The sequence below is a fragment of the Choloepus didactylus genome, chromosome 6, assembly GCF_015220235.1.
Source record: "Choloepus didactylus isolate mChoDid1 chromosome 6, mChoDid1.pri, whole genome shotgun sequence".
Classification (NCBI taxonomy): Eukaryota; Metazoa; Chordata; class Mammalia; order Pilosa; family Megalonychidae; genus Choloepus; species Choloepus didactylus.
Genome location: NC_051312.1, coordinates 84974011 through 84995479, shown reverse-complemented (window position 1 = coordinate 84995479; position 21469 = coordinate 84974011). Strand labels below are relative to the sequence as shown.

Here is a 21469-nt window from a genome sequence, read left to right as displayed (position 1 = left end):
GTTGGGTCGTGGAAGAATACAGTAAAGGAGGATGTTCCCAAGAGGAGATTGGGCGGTAGAAAATGGCGCCATTGGTTTATTTTTAGCTGTGCAAGTAGCGCCATCTGGTGTGCTTCTCGAGGAGGTTCAACTCCCTTTCTCTCTTCTGACAAAGTAAGCAGGAGCCTGCAATTTGTCAGCAGGAAGCTTGCTGCCAGACATTTCTCCCTCTTCCCTCCCTGCTTATCTCACCACATTCTTTGAAGCCTTAGCCACTGACAACTCTGGACTTGGGGTCCTCTAAAACTAGAGGCTGACTTCTGTTTCTTTCTCTTCTGTTTCATCTACTTAATTAACTCAGTGTTCAGGACTCTTCTAAGTGGGCCCTGCTTGTTATGTAGCCTATTCTTTCTCTTCTACACCCCACGTCTAAGCTATGTATCCCTCCTCTTCCTCTTCATTCTTTTGCCTCCTATCCTGGCACCCTAGTGACTCAGTGGTTTCTGCTAATGGTGGAGGACCTTGTGGTGGCTAAGTAGTTTACCTCTTCCAGAGGGATTAGCAAACTTTTAGTCTTTCTTCCTGGTCTAGCCTCACCTTCCCTGATCCTTTCAGGAAGAGTTTACCATGCCATCCTTTGGGCTTATTTAACAACTTGTATATCTCTTTATTATAGAGTTTATCACATGGTATACAGTTACCTGTTTACTTGTCTATGTTGGACTAGATCATGAGCTTCTCAGTGGCAGGGACAATTTTCAGAGTCTTCTCCATAAATCTAGTGCTTAGCACAGGGCCTGACATTTACTAGGCACCTGAAAGTACTTGGTGAATTAATGAATGAATAAGTGAGTAGAAGAACATAGATATGTGGAGGAAAGTAGGACGGAAGGAGACTTGTTTGAATGGATAGAAGGTTTTGTAATTGGAAAGAGGGAATGTGTGGGTAGATGCAAGGATAGATTTTCATTATAATGGATGCCCTTGAGATCTTAGCCACCATGGAAGATACTTAGGAGAGGAACACAGGCCCCAGGGACAGCAGAAGGGCCTCCCAAGCCCTGCTCAGCCCCCTTGGCATGAATTTCAGTTTCCTGTATTTCTGGGAGCAGGTACCCAGGAATCTAGGAGGTCCAGCTTAGTAGTTCCTTTCTCAAATTACTTAAACCTCCCCTGTAGCCCCACACCACTCATATCTCAGCCATCACGCTTTCCCTGGATATTTTTCTAGCTTGCAGAGTATTCTGCATTTATTTAACCTTCCAGATACCCAAGTATGGGAGGGAATAATTATGAGATTTGGAGTCATACAGATTGGAATTGCAGTCTCAGTTCTACCCACAAGTTACTTCCCTTCTCTAAACCTTCACATCAATATCTGTCCAATGCCGATAATGATACATAATCATTATCTGCAGAGAGGACAAATGTGAAATACTATGTAAACTGGTAGTTTTTATGATTTTAGTATGTGAGACACTTTAGAAGAGGGATTTAGATGCCATGGAACTTAGCTTCAAAGCTTTGACTACTGGCAGTAAGATGATGGCCAACATAAGAATTAGGACAGGGACTGTGGTTTCTGTTGACCCTGGGCTAGCTCAGAGCTAGACAGCAGAGAAAGGAGAATATGTGCCAAGTCCTGGAGCCCTCATTTTCTTCTCTAATGCCGTGACTCATGGCATGTTGGCTGGCACCTGTTGCCTGGCCTCCTCCAGCTCCCTGCCTCGCCCCCCAGGCTGCACAAGGCGCAGGAGGAGCACCGGACAGTGGAGGTGGAGAAGGTACACCTGGAGAAGAAGCTGCGTGATGAAATCAACCTTGCCAAGCAGGAAGCCCAGCGGCTGAAGGAGTTGCGGGAGGGCACTGAGAATGAGCGGAGCCGCCAAAAATATGCTGAGGAGGAGTTGGAGCAGGTAGGAGAGTCTACTAATTCCTGGGCCCCCCAAGGGGTGGGTCAAGGGCAGGAGTCTGGCTGGCAAGTTTCACGTGTGAAGGCTTTGAAATATGTCTCAAAGAGTATCATCTAGGTTTCCTAGACACTTACCAATAAGAACAGCGGAAAAATCACAAAACGTGGTCACCGTGATTTTCAAAGGATGGTGGTTAACAGGTGATAAGCTATTTTACTCCGTTTTTATTGAGGTGTTTACATTAAGTGCATAAATCATGAGTATGCAGCCGGAAAACTTTTACATATGCATATACCTCTTTAACCAGCACCACATCAAGATACAGAAACTTTTAAGCACCCAGAATACTCACTTTTGCCCCAAGAAGTCAATATTCCACCAAAAGGCGACTACTATCATAACCTCTAAACCTTAGATTTATTTTCCCTGATTTTGAACTCCGTATAAATAGAATTATACAGTGTGTGCTCTTTTGTATTTGGTTTATTTCACACAACATTTTATCTGCGTGATTCATCCATGTTGTTGCATATAGTAATAATTGGTTTATTTTCATTGCTAAGTAATAATCTGTTGAATGAGTAAACTGTAATTTTTTATCCATTCTCCTGTTGAGAGACATTTGGGTTGTTTGCAGTTTTTTTGGCTTTTATGAATAATACTGCTATGAACCTTCTTGCACATGTCTGTTGATGGCATTAGCACTCATTTCTGTTGGGTATATAATAGGGTATTTATATGTTTACCTTTGTTAGAAACTGCCAAAAAGCTTCTCCAAAATGGCCATCCCAATTTATACTGCCACCAGCAATGCATGAATGTTCTAGTTGATGTACAACCTTGGTATTTTTAGTCCTTTTAATTTTAGACATTCTGGTAGGGGTGTGGTAGTATCTCATGATTTTAATTTAGTTTCCCGAATGACTAATAATATTGAATGCCTTTTCAAATTTATTGGTTATTAGGTTTGGGAAGTGACTGTTTAAGTCTCTTCCCATTTTTTAAATTGGGTTGTCTATCATTTTCTTATTGACTTTTTAAAAGTTCTTTATATCTACTGTGGATGGGAGTCTTACATACATACATGAAAACATACATACATTTACATACATAAGCACACATATATATTGCAAATATATTCTCCTATGACTTGCATTTTTACTCTCAATATTGTCTTTTGATGAACAGAAGTTCTTAGTTTTAATGAAGTCCAATTTAATCGATCTTTTTTTGTTAATGTTGGTCCTTTTTGTGTCCTGTTTAAGAAATCATTCCCTACCCTCAAGATATTCTCCTAAACTTCCTTCTAGAAGCTTTATGTTTTCACTTTTCACATTTAGGGATATTATTTATTTCAAATGAATTTTTGTACATGATATGAGGTAGGGGTCAAGTTTCTTTCCCCCCCTTTTACTGAAAAGATTGTCCTTTCCCCCACCAAATTGGAGTGACTCCTTAGTTGAAAAATCAGACACCATTTGGAATCTCTATTATATTATATGGTTTATTTGTTTGTCCTTGTAAATGTCTTATAAGTCTTGATATCTGATAGCATTCAATTCTTCTGCTTTATTTTTCTTCAAGATTGCCTTGACTATTCTAGGTCCTTTGCACTTCCACATTAGCTTGTCATTCTGCTGTCCCCCTACTTCCCCCAACCCTCTCCAAAAAAAAAAAAAAAAAAACTGCTGGAATTTTGATTGTGTTTGCATTTAATCATAGATCAATATGAAGAAAACTGACGTTTTAACCAAATGAAGCTTCCAGTCCTTGAGCATAATCTATCCTGCAATCTATTCAGGTCTTTTTAAATTTCTCTCAGCAATGTTTTGTAATTTTCAGTATAGAGGTCTTGCACTTTTTAAAAACTTTAGCTTGCTCTTATTTTTCCGGCTTCTTGAAGTGGAAGTTTAGGCCATTGATTTTAAACTTTTAGTCTTTTCTAATATGGGTATTTAGAGCTATAAATTTCTGCCTCAGCACTCTTTAGTTGGGTTTAAGAAGTTTTGATATTTCATCTTTTTTCGTTATCCTACAGTTGAAAAAAATTTTTAAATTTCCATTGTGATTTGTTTTTTTGATCCACGTTTACTCAGTAGTGTATTGCTTAATTTTCAAACACTTGGGGACTTTTCTAGTTATTTCTTTCTTATTGATATCTAGTTTAATTTCACTGTGCTCAGAGAAAATATGCTATATGATTTCAGTCCTTTGACATTTCCAGAGACTTGGTTTATATAAACAGACTAAACATTGAGTTAAAAGTCAAAGATTATCATTCTGGATAAAAAAACAAACCCTAACTAATCTAGTAATGTCATCAAAATGGCAACATAAGATGCCCCCCAGAAAAGTCTCCCCTCAGAAACAACTAATAAAAGGACAAATCACATTTGCTTATTTGCTTGGAACTCTGGAGGATGGTGGAGACTGGAGAAGGACTCTACAAACACTGAATCCAAACACACACACACACACACACACACACACACACGCACGCACGCACGCATACAACAACAAAGAAGTTAGAGATGTGACCTGGACCTGCTCGTCTGGACCCCTCTCACTCACTCGGTCCCACATGACTTAAGAGTCACGCACAGGCAGCACTCCAGCCTGTGTACCTCCTGCTGTGGTCACAAACCACAGAGCTACTCACAGTAGCAAATTAGAATCCCTTACGCATTCAGGCAGGGGACCAAGGCCACATAGGCCCAGGGTGTGGAACCCAAGTGGTGGCGAGTGCCTACATACAAAAGCACCCCCAGGAAACAAGAGAGACCTGTGGCAATACTGTTGGCAAGAGGTGAATACATTCAACCCAGTCTCTAATTGCTGGAGCACCTAAACAAAAAAATGGGCAATTTTGAATGCTGACCCCATCTGGCTCCCTGGCGAGGGATACCCTAATGTGGAAATTACTGGAGGCAGAAAAGCCTTATGGAAAAAAGGCAAACTGAGCTGCTGTAAGGCAGGATGGTCCCAGGACTGAAATATGTAATGAAAAGGGGGCACTGAGTGAGGCAGAGCAGTTGAGAAAATTGAAGGAGCTGGGAAGGAAATCTGCACAAAAACAAGCTAAATAGTGCAAGACTCCTGGAGAAGGAACAGAGAAAAGGAATCCTTCTCCTGAAGGTGAAACAATTGCACATAAAAGGGAAATCTTAAAAGTTGCACCATATGTCCAGGGCAAGAAACAGGTACAGAAGACCTGAGAAAAACTGAACAGATAAACATAAGGCTTCTCTAAAGGTTCAGTATAAGCTGGACCAACCATCAGAAAAGAGCCTTAACACATAGCCAATCTAATAAAACCCAAGGCAAGAAGTTAGCACCTCAAATAATCAGATGCTCAGACAGCAAAATAAAATAAAATAAAATAAATTTAAAAAATAATAAAAATAAAAAAATACAAGCTATACTAAGAAACAGGAATATATGGCTCAGTCAAAAGAACAAATGAAAACTTAAGAGGAGACATAGACTTTGGAACAACTAATTAAAGAAGTTAAACAAACCTCCCAAATCAATTCAAGAGTTGAGTTAAAGGAAAATATGAATATAAATAAATTAAATATGGATATAGAAGTAAAGGATATTAAGAAGACAATGTGTAAATAAAAAGAAGAATTAGAAAGTTTAAAAAGAAACAACAAATTATGGGGATGAAAAACACAATAATGGATATTTTAAAATATGCTAGCAGTATTTGAACAGACAAGAAAAAAAGCATGCTAGAAGACAGGACAATCGAAATCATATAGTCAGAAGAGCAGATAGAGAAAAGAATAGGAAAAACTGAGCAGTATCTAAGGGACCTATGTGACAGCCTGAAGTGTTCCAACATATGCATTATGGTCCCAAAAGGAGAATAGAAGGGGAAAGGGGCAGAAAGAATATTTGAGGAAATAACAACTGAAAATTTCCCAACTTTTAGGAAAGACACAAATATGCATGTCCAAAAAGCATACTGTACTCCAAACAGGATAATAAACCCCTAATAAACCTACTCCAAGTCACATACTAATCAAAATGTCAAGTGCCAAAGAAAAAGAATTATGAAAGCAGCAAGAGAAAAGCAATTCATCATATATAAGGAATCTTCAACAAGACTATGTGCTGATTTCTCATCAGAAACCATGGAAGTGAGAAGGCAGTGGTATGATACATTTAAGGTACTGAAAGAGAAAAACTGTCAGCCCCAAATTCTTTATCTGACAAAACTGTCCTTCAAAAATGAGCAAGGACACTCTATACTGATGGATTGGAAGACTAAATATTGTCAAGATGTCAGTTCTACACAAAATGATTTACGGATTCAACACAATCCCAACCAAAATTCCAACAGCCTTCTTTGCAGAAATGGAAAAGCCAATCATCAAATTTATTTGGAAGGGTAAATGGCCATGAATAGCCAAAACCTTCTTGAAAAAGAACAAAGTTGGAGGATTCACATTTCCTAATTTTAAAACTTACTACAAAGCTACGATTGTCAAAAAAAACACATGGTACTGGCAGAAAGACAGATACATAGACCGATGGAATTGAATTGAAAGTTCAGAAATAGACTCTCACTTCTATGACCAACTGATTTTTGACAAGGGTGCCAAGTTCATTCAATTGGGAAAGAATAGTCTCTTCAACAAATCGTGCTAGTAAAACTGGATATCCACATGCAAAGGAATGAAGGGGAATGCCTATCTCACACCACATACAAAACTTTACTCAAAATATATCAAAGACATAAATATGAAAACCAGGACTATAAAACTCCTAGATGAAAACATAGGTAAGCATCTTCAGGACCTTGTGTTAGGCAATGGTTTCTTAGACCTTACACCAAAAGCATGAACAACAAAAGAAAAAAATAGATAAATGGGATCTCATCAAAATTAAAAACTTTTGTGCATCAAAGGACTTCATCAAGAAAATAAAAAGACAGCTACAGAATGAGAGAAAATATTTGGAAACCACATATCTGATAAGGGTTTACTTTCCAGAATTTATTTTAAAAATCCTAGAACTCAACAACAAAAATGCAAACAACCCAATCAAAAATTGTCAAAACTTGAATAGATATTTCTCTAAAGTCTTCTTTAGAGTATATTTTTATACTAATGGCCAAAAAGCATATGAAAAGATGATCAACATCATTAGCCATTAGGGAAATGCAAATCAAAACCACAGTGAAATGCCATTTCATACCCACTAGTATGGCTACTATTATTTAAAAAACAAATTAAATATAACACGTGTTGGAGAGTATGTGGAGAAATAGGAGCACTAGTTAATTTTTGGTGGGAATACAAAATAGTTTAGCCACTGTGGAAAACAGTTTGGCTGTTCCTTAGAAAGTTAGGTATAGAATTACCATACGTCCCAGTAATCCCACTTCTAGGTATATACTCAAAGGAATTTAAAGCAGGTACTCAAACAGATATTTTTACACCAATGTTCATAGTGGCATTATTTGCAATTACCAAAAGATGGAAGCAACCCAAAGTGTACATCAGCAGTTGAATGGATAAGCAAAATGTGGTATATACAAATAAGAGAATATTATGCAGCCATGAAAAGGAGCAAGGTTCTGATACATATGATAAGATGGATGAACCTTGAAAACATCTTGTTGAGTGAAATAAGCCAGGCACAAAAGGACAAATTTTGTATGATCCCACTAATATGAAATAATTAGAATAAGCAAATTCATAAGAGTCAGAAACTACAGTAGAGGTTACCAGGTGCTGGGGAGGTCTAGATAATGAAGAGTTAAAAGCTCAGTTGGTGCAGAATTTCTGTTGGGGGCAATGGAAAAGTTGTGGTAATGAATGATGGTAATGGTAGCACAACATTGTGAATGTAAACACCACTACTGAATTGTATATCTGAATGTGGCTAAAGGGAGAAATTTTAGATTGTATGTATGTTACTAAAATTTAAAAAATAGAATTAATTACAAAATAATCTGTAAGGGTGGAAAGGGGTAAGGATATAGATAAAAATAAGATTGGCTATGTGTTGTTAATTGAGGAATCTAGGTGATAAGTACATGGATTTTCAATATACTATTTGATTTTTGTATATGTTTGAAATTTTCTATAATAAAAAGTAAAAAAGTTATGTAATTTTTTAAAAAACCCAACTATATGCTATTCACAAAAGATACACTTTAAATATGAGGGCACAAAAAAAGTTAAAAGTGAGAAGAATATATAGTATAATTACTAATCAAAATAAAGCTGGTGTAGCTATGAGAATATTAGACAAAGTAGACTTTAGGTCATGAAGTATTACTAGAGACAGAAATAGATATTTCATTATGATAAATGGGTGAATTTAAATGTAATATAGAGATAACCCTTAATTTGGATACACCTAATACAGTTTAAGTGTATATAAAACAAAAGAAGTGAAAGAATATTAGAAAATTAATAATCAAAGTTGGAGATTTTAATACACTTCTTTCAATAATAACTGCCAAAAAACTTCAGTAAGGATATAAAAATTTAAACAACATGATTAATCAATTTGACCTCATTGACACATATAGAACATTGTATCTAACATCTGCAGAATACACATTCTTTTTAGAGTATACATCTCTCTTAAAATATTACTTTTGCTCCATTCTTATCTCTCCTTCTGGAAATCCAGTTATATTTATTTTACCTTTTAATTGTATTCACATGTTTCTTATACTCAGTTCTGTTCTTTTTATTTTTTTTCTCTCTGTGCTTTGGTTTGCTTATTTTCTATTGATCTGTCTTTCAGTTCCCTAATCCTGTATTCTGTTATGAAGTCTGCTGTTTAACCCATATAATGGGTTTCTACTCTCAGATAATGTATTTTTTTCAGTTCTAGAATGTCCATTTCATTTGTTTTTATAGATTCTAATTCTCTGTTGAAAATTTCCATTTTTTTTTCATCTGTTGTAGCCATCTTTTTCTTTATTTTCTTTAATATATCAATCTATTTTAAAGGCTTTGGTAACTCTAATTTTGTGCTCATCTATGGGACTGCTTTTTTTTTTTTTGTTTGTTTGTTTGTTTGTTTGTTTCTTCATTTTTATTGAGATTGTTCAGATACCATACAATTATCCAAAGTTCCAAAGTGTACAATCACTTGCCCCTGGGTACCCTCATACAGCTGTGCATCCATCACACTTAATTTTTGTTCAATTTTTAGAAACTTTTCATTACTCCAGACAAGAAATAAAGTGAAAGATGAAAAAAGAAAAAAAGAAAAGGAAACTCTAAACCTCCCCTATCCCTAACCAACCCCCCTCAATTGTTGACTCCTAGTATTGATATAGTACGTTTGTTACTGTTTATGAAAAAATGTTGAAATACTACTAACTGTAGTATATAGTTTGTAATAGGTATATAGTTCTTCCCTATATGCCTCTCTATTATTAACTTCTAATTGTATTGTCATACATTTGTTCTGGTTCATGAAGTGATTTCTAGTATTTGTACAGTTGATCATGGACATTGCCCACCATAGGATTCAGTTTTATACATTTCCATCTTTTGACCTCCAACTTTCCTTCTGGTGACATATATGACTCTGAGCTTCCCCTTTCCACCTCATTCACACACCATTCGGCACTGTTAGTTATTCTCACATCTTGCTCCCAACACCCCTGTTCATTTCCAAACATTTAAGTTCTTCCTAATTGAACATTCTGCTCATACTAAGCAAGAGCATCTACATTTCTTCCACAAGGCAGGAGGGAGAGTCAAAGAAGGTAGAGAGGCAAAAGAAAGAGGAAACAAAAAAATGACAGCTAGGAAGCAGCAAAAGGAAAAATAACCTTAAATCAAAGTAGAATAAAGAATCAGACAATACCACCAATGTCAAGTGTCTAACATGCCTCCCCTATCCCCCCCCTTATCTGCATTCACCTTGGTATATCACCTTTGTTACATTAAAGGAAGCATAATACAATGATTCTATTAGTTACAGTCTCTAGTTTATGCTGATTGCATCCCTCCCCCAATGCCTCCCCATTTTTAACACCTTTGCTCTCTCTCGTAAAAGAACATATTTGTACATTTTATCACAATTGTTGAATACTCTAGATTTCACCAAGTTACACAGTCCCAGTCGTTATCTTTCCTCCTTTCTTGTGGTGTCTCACATGCTCCCCATCTTCCTCTCTCAACCATATTCATAGTTACCTTTATTCAGTGTACTTACATTGTTGTGCTACCATCTCCCAAAATTGTGTTCCAAACCACACACTCCTGTCTTCTATCATCTATGGGACTGCTTTTTTTCCTCTTGATTATAGGTTACATTTCCCTGCCTCTTCTCATGTCTAGTAATTTATATTTATTGAATGTTGGACAGTGTATATAAAAAATAATAGAGCCTCCAGATGATTTTCTCTTCCATCAAATACAGGGTTCCCTCTTTCCTGTGTTAGGTATATAGGATGAGTTGCTGAGCACTTCAAGCCAATCAGAAACTGAACTGTGTTGAAACTGGGTTGTACTTTTGGTAAGACTCAGTTTATCTCTCATTTGCCCTTGATTTTTAGATGTGTACCTCTCTGACTTTTTACTAGAAGCTCTTGGATTTCTTTCTCCTAAGCCCTAAAAGACTATGAGAGATTCAGTTCTGCCATTTGGAGGTTTTGAACTTAGCTCTTAAGTCTCCTGTTCTGCATAGTTTCAATATTTGTCAATTTGTCTTAAGGAGAAGTCTGGCTGTGTGTTTGAAGCAGTTCCCTTCCTTCTTGAAATATTTTGTCTCCTAAGCACAGTGAAATTATGGGAAATTTTATTCCACTTTTTGGCCTAGTTTCCTGGTCTCCTACATAGCTCCAGATCTCAGTCAGTGCTCCACAGGGAAAACTGGATATATGTGTGGGACTCCTTAATTTCCAATTTTTCATATGAGTCCCATGCTACCACCAAAAGCTAGGCTGGTTTCACTTGGCCCCAGTGAAGTCCTTCTGCCTGGACAAAGCCCAATTCTTAACCCTCATCCAGAGTTTCAAATGCCTCCATGGGGAAAATTGGCTGGCAATTATCAGTTCACCTTAGAAAGGCTTTTCCCTTTCTCGATTTTTAGTTCATCTAGTCCAGTGGTTTGCAAACTTTTTGTTCTCAGAACCCCTTTACTCTTAAAAATTATTTAGGACTTTAAAGGACATTTGTTTATGGGGGCTATATGTTGATATTTCTCCTATTAGAAATTCAAACAGAGAAAATTTTAAAATATTCATTAATCCATGTAAAACAATTGTATTAAACTGATTGCATGTTAGCATAAATAATACATTTTTCATGAAAAATCACTACATTTTCCAAAATAGAAACAATTTAATGAGAAGAGTGACTTTTTGCAAATCTCTTTAATCTCTGGCTTAATAGACAGCTGGGTTCTTTATGAGTGTCTGTCTTCAGTTTTGTGATATCATACATCATGTAGCCTCTGGAGAACTCCACAATTCAGCTGTGAGAGAATGGGAGTGAAAAGATAAATAATGTCCTAGCATTATTATGAAAACAGTTTTTACCTCACAGATGCTCTGCAGTGTGTTGGGAACACATGAATCACACTTAGAGAATTACAGACCTACTTCTTATTGCTTCTAGGGCTCTCTGATGTCCTTGAAAATATGACTTTCATAATTTATGCAGGTTTTCCCAGTTGTGTTGAAGCAGAACTGTTCTTTTGCCATGACCCACTGCAATCTACTGTAAAGTAAAAGTCAGGTGATAACACTTTAAGATTTTTTGATACCCAGGCCAACACCTGAGATAAATGAAGTCAGACTCTCTAGTTGGAGTCCAGCTACCAGTATTTTTAAAGTGCCCCAGGTGATTCCAGTGTTGGCCAAGTTGAAGGCCACAGCCACAGACCAAAAGAATAGGACTAGTGAACTCAGACTCGCCACAGCCCATTATCTGTTGTGTCCTTCTTCCTTGGGCTTTCATTACTTATGTGTGGCGAGATGGGTTTGTTTCTGTCTCTGCCTGCCCTCTCCCCCTATTTTGTAGTTATTTCTCTCATTAAACAGTGTTTGAGCCTGTTAGGCCAGCCCCTTTGTGTGCCTGCCCACCTCATGCTTTCCTCTACTTACTCCCTTTTTTCTCTTCTCTATCAATTCTCCCCTTCTTAGTTAATCCCATTCCTTTAACTGCCTTTAATGTAGAACTTGATCATAAATTGGTGGACTAATCTCTGTGGTATCTGTTCTTCATTTTAAATCTACAAAGCTAGGGGTTGGCAATTTTATAGTTTCTTTTTCAAAGAATTAAAGCCAAATGAAGATTGGCCCTCTTATTAGCCCTCAAAGGGACAAAGGTGTTCTGTTCTTAGCTAAAGCCCTCCAGGTTTATCTTAGGCTGTGAGAGGACCTCAGATAGGCTGTGGGATACTTGCCTCTTTGGCTGATGTTGGGGATAACAAGACTGCTCTCAATCCCTGTTCTCTTGAATTCTGACCAGCTGAAGGTCAGTGACCAGATGGGGTGTTCAGGATCACTTACAGTGGTAGCTTGAGTGAGAAAGCAAGGATTCCTGTCTATCTAATGTCTGCATATACTTTGAGATCTTTCACACTTGAATGTGACTGTCTGCTTCATTTTCTGTGCCTTGCAGAGAAGTCAATGAAGTGATTTCTGCTTACATGTTGGTCCTGACATGTCTTGGCTTCTGTGGGCAATGCCCATGTTAGGAGTGAGCATGGTTGCTGTCTTCCGACCTTGTAGAGTGCTCTTCAAAGTCTGTCTCCAGTGCTCAATGAGAGAATCATAAGACACCGTCTCTGGGCTAGATGGAACTCTGGAGAGCATACAGGCCAATCCTCTTCTGCAGTAGCAATCATTTTCGAGGTCTCTCTGACATGAGGTCTTTATATAGCTCCCATGATTGGGAGGCCCCTCTCTCCCAAGTTAACACCCCTTTTCACTTTTGGTTTGGATTTGCATGGGAGAAAACCCTTCCTCACAGTGAATTAAGATCTGCTATAGGAAGCACAGGGTCACCCAGCCAGTTGAGTGACAGACTAGGGACAGAACCAGATTTCCAGACTTCCAACCAAGTACTTTTTCTATCACATTGTGGTGTCTTGAGATCTAAGCACAGACTCCAACTCTCAGAAAGAAGATTCACTGAGCTGGCCCATGCCTCATGAGAGCAGGGAAGACTTTTGATCTTGGCTGCATGATCAGGAGAGGCAGCTGGTGTGGTGGGAAAAGAGAGCCAGCCTTAGTTGGGGAGTAAAAAGATCTCAGTTTGAGTTCTGGTTGATGCTACTGACTGTGTGACCTTGAATAGGTTACTTTCCTTCTCTGAGCTTGTTTCCTTATCTATAAAATACAGACAAAAATCCTTGTCCTTTCTCCTTCTTGGGAAAGCTCACATGAAATAGGAGATAAGAACCCTGAATTCTGAATCATCATACAGAGGTGTTGGGGAGATTCATAGTAACAGTAAATAGACTCACATTCTCTGACAGGTTCGGGAGGCCTTAAGGAAAGCAGAGAAGGAGCTGGAGTCACACAGCTCGTGGTATGCTCCAGAGGCCCTTCAGAAGTGGCTGCAGCTGACACATGAAGTGGAGGTGCAGTACTACAACATCAAGAAGCAAAATGCCGAGAAGCAACTACTGGTGGCCAAGGAGGGGGTAAGATCTGCCCTCCTGCTGCCCTCCTTTTCTTTCCTCTTCTCTCTTCCTTGCTTTCCCCTAGCCCTTCTCCCTCCTCTTTGCCTCTCCCTTTCCCTCCCATTGGGCACCTCAAGTATCTAGTTATATCAGGAAAAAGATCTCATGATGCTAGGTTCTGTTTCTTTTTCTAATGCACAGCTCTTGGTAATTTCCTCAAGCTTCTGGAGGAGGGAATGAGGGTGTGGGGATACTTCTACCTGCCTCCTGGGAAAGATGAGGCCAAGAGGAGGCAGATAGAGGGAAGGCTCTGCTAGCCCCCAACTGCCATGGAAGCAAGGTTCCTCTGGGGCTAGGGTACTGTCAGGAGAACCTTCCTCTATTGCCTTTCTTTCCTCCCTTCCTTCCCCACTCTTCTCCCTCCTGTTGCCTTCCTTTTCCCTTTCCCTCCATCTTCTCTTCCTTTTCCTTGTGCAGCCTAAGTTGCGCTAGGAAGAGGGAGACCCAGCCACAGTTAGTCGCTTCTCATTTCTTCCAACCTCTAACACCTGCTTTCTTTAAGCTGGGGACCTCATCTTTGCAGGCTGAGAAGATAAAAAAGAAGAGAAACACACTCTTTGGCACCTTCCATGTGGCCCACAGCTCTTCCCTGGATGACGTGGATCACAAAATCCTAACAGCTAAGTAAGTAGTACCTGTTGCCCAGCCCTGGCAATGTCCCTACTATCCTTAGAGCTTGAGGGTGTACAGGTCTCTAACCCCAATTCTGCTTTTTCACTGGTGGAGAGAGAGCTCTTGTCTCCTGCCCTCGTCCCATCTTGCTCTTAAGTTATGATTTTATACTTTCTTATTCATATGTAGTCCCCCACAACTTGTTTCTCTGAGAATAGGCCTCATGCTCAGCCCAGACTTGCAATCCTCTTTCATCCGTCTCCAGGCAGGCCCTGAGTGAGGTAACAGCAGCACTGCGGGAGCGCCTGCACCGATGGCAGCAGATTGAGATCCTCTGTGGCTTCCAGATTGTCAATAACCCAGGCATCCACTCACTGGTGGCCGCCCTCAACATAGACCCCAGCTGGATGGGCAGCACCCGCCCCAACCCGGCCCACTTCATCATGACTGATGACGTGGATGACATGGATGAGGAGATTGTGTCACCCTTGTCCATGCAATGTAGGTGACCTCTTGGGTGGGGATGAGGGAAGCAGGCTTTGATGCACTTGCTGATAAGTCCTTAGCCTCCGCGGTATTTAAACAGCATATGGGCACAGATAGCATAGAAGATAGTTCAACTCATGTCCTTGGTTAATAAAGCACAGTTTGTATTGGGATTTTTCTTTATAGTTTTCCTTTGTGGTTTTTCCACAAAGGGCTCTTTCTGCCCCTTTGGGTCGATCGTGTTATATGTTATGTGTCTCCCTTCACCCTTTTGTTTTTCTTTATCTCTTTCTCTCCCATCTCCCTTTATAAAAATAATCTCCTTTAGTGGTTCATAATGTAAAAATGGCGTTTGTTTGGATTATTTATTACAATAATTTGTTTTCATTTTATGTTCTTTTTTCTTAATTGCTAAAGTAGATGGGTAGAGTGGTGTCTTTCTCTCTGCCTTTTTTGTGTGAGGCCTTGTGAAGTAATAGTCCCTTAAAGTGATATAGCCCTAAGCCCCCCAAGCCGGAGAGGCATTCATGTCCAGGAGGGATCTCCTGCTCAAGCATGCCTGTCTTTCCCCCTGAACCCTCAAACCCTCGGCACCCCCATCCCCTGTCCTGGGTCTTCCCCCTCCCTTTTCTCTCCAGAGAGTGATGAGAGTAGAACAGAGCCAAAAGGGACAACATGCTATGAGAATTCTTCAGTGAATGAAGGGACTTGCACTGTCCCTGTTGAATTTTCCTTTGGACCAGAGTCTGTTATACATGAAGAGAATAGGCCTTTAGGAAAAGCTGTTGTCTTGGGCCTATATTCTACCAGTGCAGAGGGGACGGCAGAAAGCTGGGCTGGGTTAGGGGCTCACTTTCAGAAAACCGGATTCTTTACTCAGGCTGAATTACAAATCCAGACAGGATTTGTGTGTTTCTTCAATGATACTTTGCTCCCGGCCAAGCTTCTTTGTTTCCCTGATATGCTATTTTGTTGGGCCTTTTTGGCCAAAGGCCTAACAAGGTCATTAGTGACAGGCAGAGCTTGGGCTTAACTTAACTGATTTAGAGGCTCCTATGTTCTCCAGGTTGGGAGGGACCATCATTAGCTCCAAACCACCCACTCCCTGACCCTTGACCCTTCCCTTATCCCATTGATGAGGAGGCTGAAGCCCTCTGTAAATTAGATTCTCTTCTTTTGGCCTGGCTATTGGACCCTAGATGCTGCCTGGCTGATGGGGCGTAGGTTCAGTGACTGCTCTCTCTACTCTACATCCGCCGGCTCGGATGATCAGTCCCTCTGGAAATACCCGGGTTTGAGGAGCCCCTTTGGGGCTTTTGTTTTTCCAACTTTTGGGACTAAACCAACACTCCTACCCCACGGGCTCCTCTCCTGCCTGCCTTGCGCTCCTGCCTGCTCCCTCTATTCCCGCAGCACTACCTCTACTAACTGCAGGGAGAGGTTCGGGGGTGAGAAGAATCAGCCTGCTCAGCTGAGGGCTGGAGAGAGAGCACCCATGTGATGGAAGGCTTAGGCTTCTTCCTTCAGTCCTGCTAGGCAAGTGTCCTGGTGGCCCTTCTTCCAGCTGGGCTGGGCTGGAAGGAGGAAAGTAAAGAGCTGTTTCTCCCCTTTCCTCCCAGTTTCCCTCTCCTTTCTCCCTCTTCCTCTCCTCATCCCTGCTTCCTCTTACCCTTCAGCCTCCCTTTCATGTCTTGAAAGCTCCCAGCCCTACCTCTGCAACTCTCTGTCACCATGGAACTGTGCTTTCTCCCTGGTGGCCTTTCAAAGGCTTCTGACACCTTGTTACCTGGTCCTTCTCATCCAGCTGTAGGGAGAAGGCAGAGTGACCCATCTATCAGGGTAGAGGAGAAAGAACAAAAGTCTGAATTCTCTTTTCAGCTGGAGGTGGAAGTAAGACCAAGGGGGCTCTTTCAGTATATTCCTGAATTGCCTGGTGTCCACGTACCCCTTCACTGGGCATGGCGTCCATCATCTTCAAAGAGCCTGATTGAGCTGGTTCTTTGTTGTTTACATGTGTATTGGAGGAAATTTGGAAAGTAAAGTAAGAATGAAGAAAAAAAGGCATCCATTCTCCCACCATATTTGAGCACTTTCTCTTACTGTCTTTTTTTCTGTGACGTTTTAAAATATGGTTAAGATGATAATAATCACTGTCATTTATTGAGTGCTGTGAACTGTGCCAGGTATTTTAAATATATCTTCTTGAATCCTCACAATAACTCTGCAAGATTTTATAAATTAGGATACATACTCAGAATGGGGAAGTAAGGTACTGAAGTTCACACAGCTAGAAAGTGGAAAGGCTGGGTTTCAAACTCTCATCTTTTGTATTCCAAAGCTCAAGTTATCCTATTACATATAATTTTGTATCCCGCTTTTTTTTTCCTGTCATTGAGCATTTTAGTAGGCATTTTTCCATGTGCTTAAAATCTTTTCACAAACATCATTTTAAATATCTCTGTAGTCTTCCAGCAATTGGGTGTATTATCATTCTCCCACCTTTATGTTTGCTTTTATGCAATTATTAATAATGATGGATAAACATATTTGTGTACATTGTTTTAAGTTGTGAATTATTTCCTGAGGTTGGCTTTCTAAAGGCTGGTTCTTAGTGCTCTCCCAGACCTTGCCCAAAGCCCCTATCCTACCCTGCCCTGCCTGTGTCCTCCTACTAATTGCCTTGCCACCTCCCTTTATGGTAACACTGGCCTTTGGTCTCCTTCCATTGGAATTGCCACTGAAACTGATCTGGGTACCTCATCTTCAATTTCCCCTTCATTTCAGGACTCCTGGTGGGAGGTTTCTGGGAGGAGGTGCCCCATTCTCCAGATTGGGCACCAAAGGCCCAGAGTTGTCTCCAGCAGGCATTGTTCCATGGCCAACCCTGCTTGCCTGCCAGCCTAAACTGGGCTAGCCCTTCCTCACACTTTTTTTATTCTCCTTGCAGCCCCCACCCTGCAGAGCAGTGTCCGGCAGCGCCTGACGGAGCCACAGCATGGCCTGGGATCTCAGAGGTTGGTAGAGGGTGAGGCTGGCCACTTCTTGACAAGACGGGTATCTCTGTGGCGAATGCACAGCCTTTCATCTGGACAGTCTTTCAGTTCTGAAGGCCACGGGACCAGTTCACCATCTGCCTCTGCTTCTTCCTCCTGCTCTTCCTCCACCACCGCCGCCACCACCATCACCACCACCACCACCACCACCACCACCACCACCGTCCATGTCCACCCTGTTTATTACCACTACAGCACTTCCTATTTCCTCCAGATGGAGCCCTACCCTGACCTACCCTATTCTAAGAGCACTGCTGTGATGCCTGGGCATTCAGAGAGCTTGGGGTATCAGCTGTCTCTCTTCTCTTCCTTTCTTCCCTTCTTTCTCTTTCTGCTGCCTTTACCTTGGCCTCTGCCTGCTGGCTGCTGCTTGATCGGCTGTGGGTGTGTGTGCAGTGGGCAGTCTTCTCCCTGTCCTGTCCTTTTCCAGCTCTGGGACTCCTTCTTGAAGTCAGCCTAACTCCCTGCACTTTTATCCCCTTCTCTGAACAGGTTTTGCTATCTCTAAAAATGAGTAACAATCCCTCTCCCTTATGGTCCTATAGCACTTTTGCCTAAACTATGTACTTTCAGATCAGTTATCTCAGTGAGTGGAGTCCTCACTTCCTTTATTCTTTTACAAACATTTATTGATACCTAGTCTCTGCCAGACTCCGTGCTGGGCATGGAGATTCAGAGATGATAAGATATAATCCCAGCCTTCAGGAACTACAGTCTGGTCTGGGATAGGTACATATATAACTATGGAACCATTTGACAAGTGCTATGGGGGTGTTGAGCAGGGAGTGACTAATGGTGTGTATCTGGGATGTAATGCTTCACAAAAGAGATAACATTTGTGCTAACACTCTGTGTGCAGGAAAAGGAGAAAGAGAATTCTAGGCAAAGGAAACATTATTTGCAGAGGCAAATATGATATATTTGTGGCTAGAACATTGGGTATGTGTTGGTGGGAAGGGGCAGCAGATGAGAGTAGAATGATGAAGGACCTTGAAAGGCTACGGGCTTTGGTAGATGGAGTGCCACAAAAGGGTTTCTGAAAGAAAGTGAATTGATCAGATTTGCATTTTAGAAATAACATTTTAGTGGCCTGTATAAAGGAAGGATTGGAAGGGGAGACTGCAGGAACTTGAAAGCCATTGCAGTAGACCACTAGGGGAGATAATGAGGTCTTGGGATGGAAGAGAGAGCATTAATTTTGGTGACTGGCTGTGGGGGGCGGGGGGGTGGGGTGAAGAAGAGGGAGGAATCTAGTATGACACTCATGTGTCTAGCTTGGGTGATTAAATGGGTGTAATGCCCTTCATGGAGTTAGGGAACAGAAGAGAGGAAAAAGTTTGGGGGTTTTGGACAAGGAAAGTTTATACGTAGGGCAGGCTTAAAATACTCATTTTCAGAGAAGGAATTTAAGGCTTTGAAAGGTTAAACAATTTTTTTCAGGTCCTACAGGTAATTAGGAGCAGAGCACAGACTAGAACTTGGCTTTCCATTCCAGACACTCTGTTTGGACATTTTATCATGTCACAATAAGTAAATAGCAAAAGAATTGGTAAAAGGCTTTCTCCAGATTGGTCACCAAAGGCCCAGAGTGTCCAGCAGGCATTGTTCCATGGCCAACCCTCCTTGCCTGCCAGCCTAAACTGGGCTGGCCCTTCCTCACACTTTCTTTACTCTCCTTAATTGGTGAAAGGCTTTCTTCTACAGCTTGGTCTGGCAGCTGCAGGGACTTTCCTCGCTAATAGTTCAAGATGCTGGCCTAGGGTCAAAGGTAGTAGCCTTGGCCTTGCCTAGAACAAACTTGGGGGACCCTCAGAAAGTCCCTCTCCCCTGGTAGGATCTCTCTTCTCTGAAGTTGTAACCATGGCCCAGTCCTGGCCTCTGGGCTGCAGCCTGTTTTCCCTGTTGTCTCCTTTTAGTACTGCCTCATTCTGGTTACCAGTCTCTAGCTCTGCCCCTTGAGCCTCTGAATTTCCTTGAGTGCTGTTCCACAAGGGGACTACCTTTACTAGGATCATCACTCAGTAGAGCTGCTCATTTTCACTGTCATTCTCATTTTCATCCCAAGGCCTAGGCAGGGAGATTGCCCCTCCCACTGCAGATGGAGAGGACTGAGTTAGGTTGGGGGCTTTAGGGGATACTGTGAATCTCATGTTCCAAGGCCCAAGCTGAGGGTAGTGGGGAGGAAGGGTGGGGAGGTACCTGCATCCACCTGGCCTGTTCACTACCTAATTTTCTTTTGTACCATGCACCAGAGGATCATCTCTAAAGGCAAACAGGCTCTCTGGTAAGGTTAGTAGCTTGGGGATGGGAGTCCAAAGCAGCCTGGCCTTTGGGGAGGGACACCCTTGACCTGAATGATCTCAAAGATTCAGGGAGGGAAGGTAAGCCTGCTCCAGTGGGCTTTTCCCTCCTATATCCAGCCATGTTTCTCCCCAGGTTCTTCTCTTGCCTTGGAAGTCTCAGCTTCTAGTTAATGAGGGATATAGAGGAATGGGTCAGGGGGAGTGAGGCTGGGAGGGTCCCAACCTTGTGACCTCTCTTCCTTCGCATTAAAAAGATAGGCTTCTAGGATCCTTACTTTCTTAGCTTAAAGAGCCCCTTTTCCCAGTGTGGTTGCTTCCCAGAACTTCCTTGCTCAGTGCTTCCTATGTGTGTGGAGAGGGCAGGCTATGGAGAGGATCATCTTGGGGCTCAGAGAAATAAGGACACATTTTGGCAAAAATAAGGACAGGGTCAGATGTCTGAAACCAATATGAGACTGACTATTGGTAAACACTAGAATACATGGCAGAAACAGTGTTTATAGAATGGAGGCTGGAGCTGGAATTGTTCTCTCTGCTGTTCCCTGTCTCCAGGAATGTAGTAGACCATGGGGTGGCTGCTTTGTTAGTTAATTCCTGCTGAGATTTAAACCTGCAGTAGCTATAAGCTAACCCCCTGCTTTTGTCCATTTCAGGGGTCTAGTGCTCCCTCTAACCTCTGATCTTCAGCCTCCTTCTTTCCGGGTCCTGTGGTGCTCTCCTCTCTCATTCATGGTTCCTTCCCTTTGGCTTCCTGATTTAGACGTTAAAACATTTCCCTTAGTCCTCTCCTCTGCCTCTGTGATGGGTTCTTAGGCCTCTGAAAAAGTAGAAGGAGGGTTCAGGGATTAGCCAGGGGACTCCTCTATCCACCCTTTTGTCTGAAGAAGCAGGAGGGGGTGGCATCTGGAATTGGTTTATGGCCTTCTTAGGAACAGCCAGCCCCTTAAAGGGTCTCAAGTTCCTGGACTAGCCTGTGTGTGTGCATATCCAGTGTGCCATGTGGCATGTTCCTATAACTCAGCCTTGCAAAGAAGCCCCTTGTGATTGGCCCACGTGGGCCATCCAGCTTGACTGGATTCATTATCTTCATTACCACAATATTTTTTTTTCATTTCCAAGTGCTTTGCCAACATATTTGATCCTCCAAACAGTCTTGCAAGATAATTGAATTGGCATTATTTTTGTTTGGCCAAAATGGAGAACTAGCAAGGTTAGATGACTTGTCCAAAGTCACACAGCAAGCCTCAAGAAGAAAAGGAAATAGAACTGACCTTCTTTTATGATTTGTAGTCCAGAACTCTGCTGAACTGCTATTGGTCCCTAATGGCCAATGTCCTGTCTTTCTATACCTCCCTATATTGTCTCTGTCAGAAGAGCTCTGAAAGAGACCCCACCTTTCCTGCTGACACCACAGACTGTCATTGGAACTCTTGGAACACTTTTT

General features: G+C 41.4%; 1 protein-coding gene across 4 annotated transcripts in view; it reads left to right on the top strand.

Annotated features, from left to right (window-relative positions):
• Positions 1-21469, top strand: part of STIM1 (stromal interaction molecule 1) — a 232889-nt gene that overhangs the window by 208683 nt on the left and 2737 nt on the right. The window contains exons 7-13 of one of the 4 annotated variants that reach the window (XM_037840484.1): positions 1718-1895; positions 13365-13532; positions 14095-14195; positions 14449-14684; positions 15869-15961; positions 17617-17683; positions 19975-20011. In XM_037840484.1, coding sequence (XP_037696412.1) covers positions 1718-1895; positions 13365-13532; positions 14095-14195; positions 14449-14684; positions 15869-15961; positions 17617-17683; positions 19975-20011 — 880 coding nt within the window. The remainder of the gene's footprint in view (positions 1-1717; positions 1896-13364; positions 13533-14094; positions 14196-14448; positions 14685-15868; positions 15962-17616; positions 17684-19974; positions 20012-21469) is intronic. The other 3 variants (XM_037840482.1, XM_037840485.1, XM_037840483.1) reach the window with 3 other exon arrangements.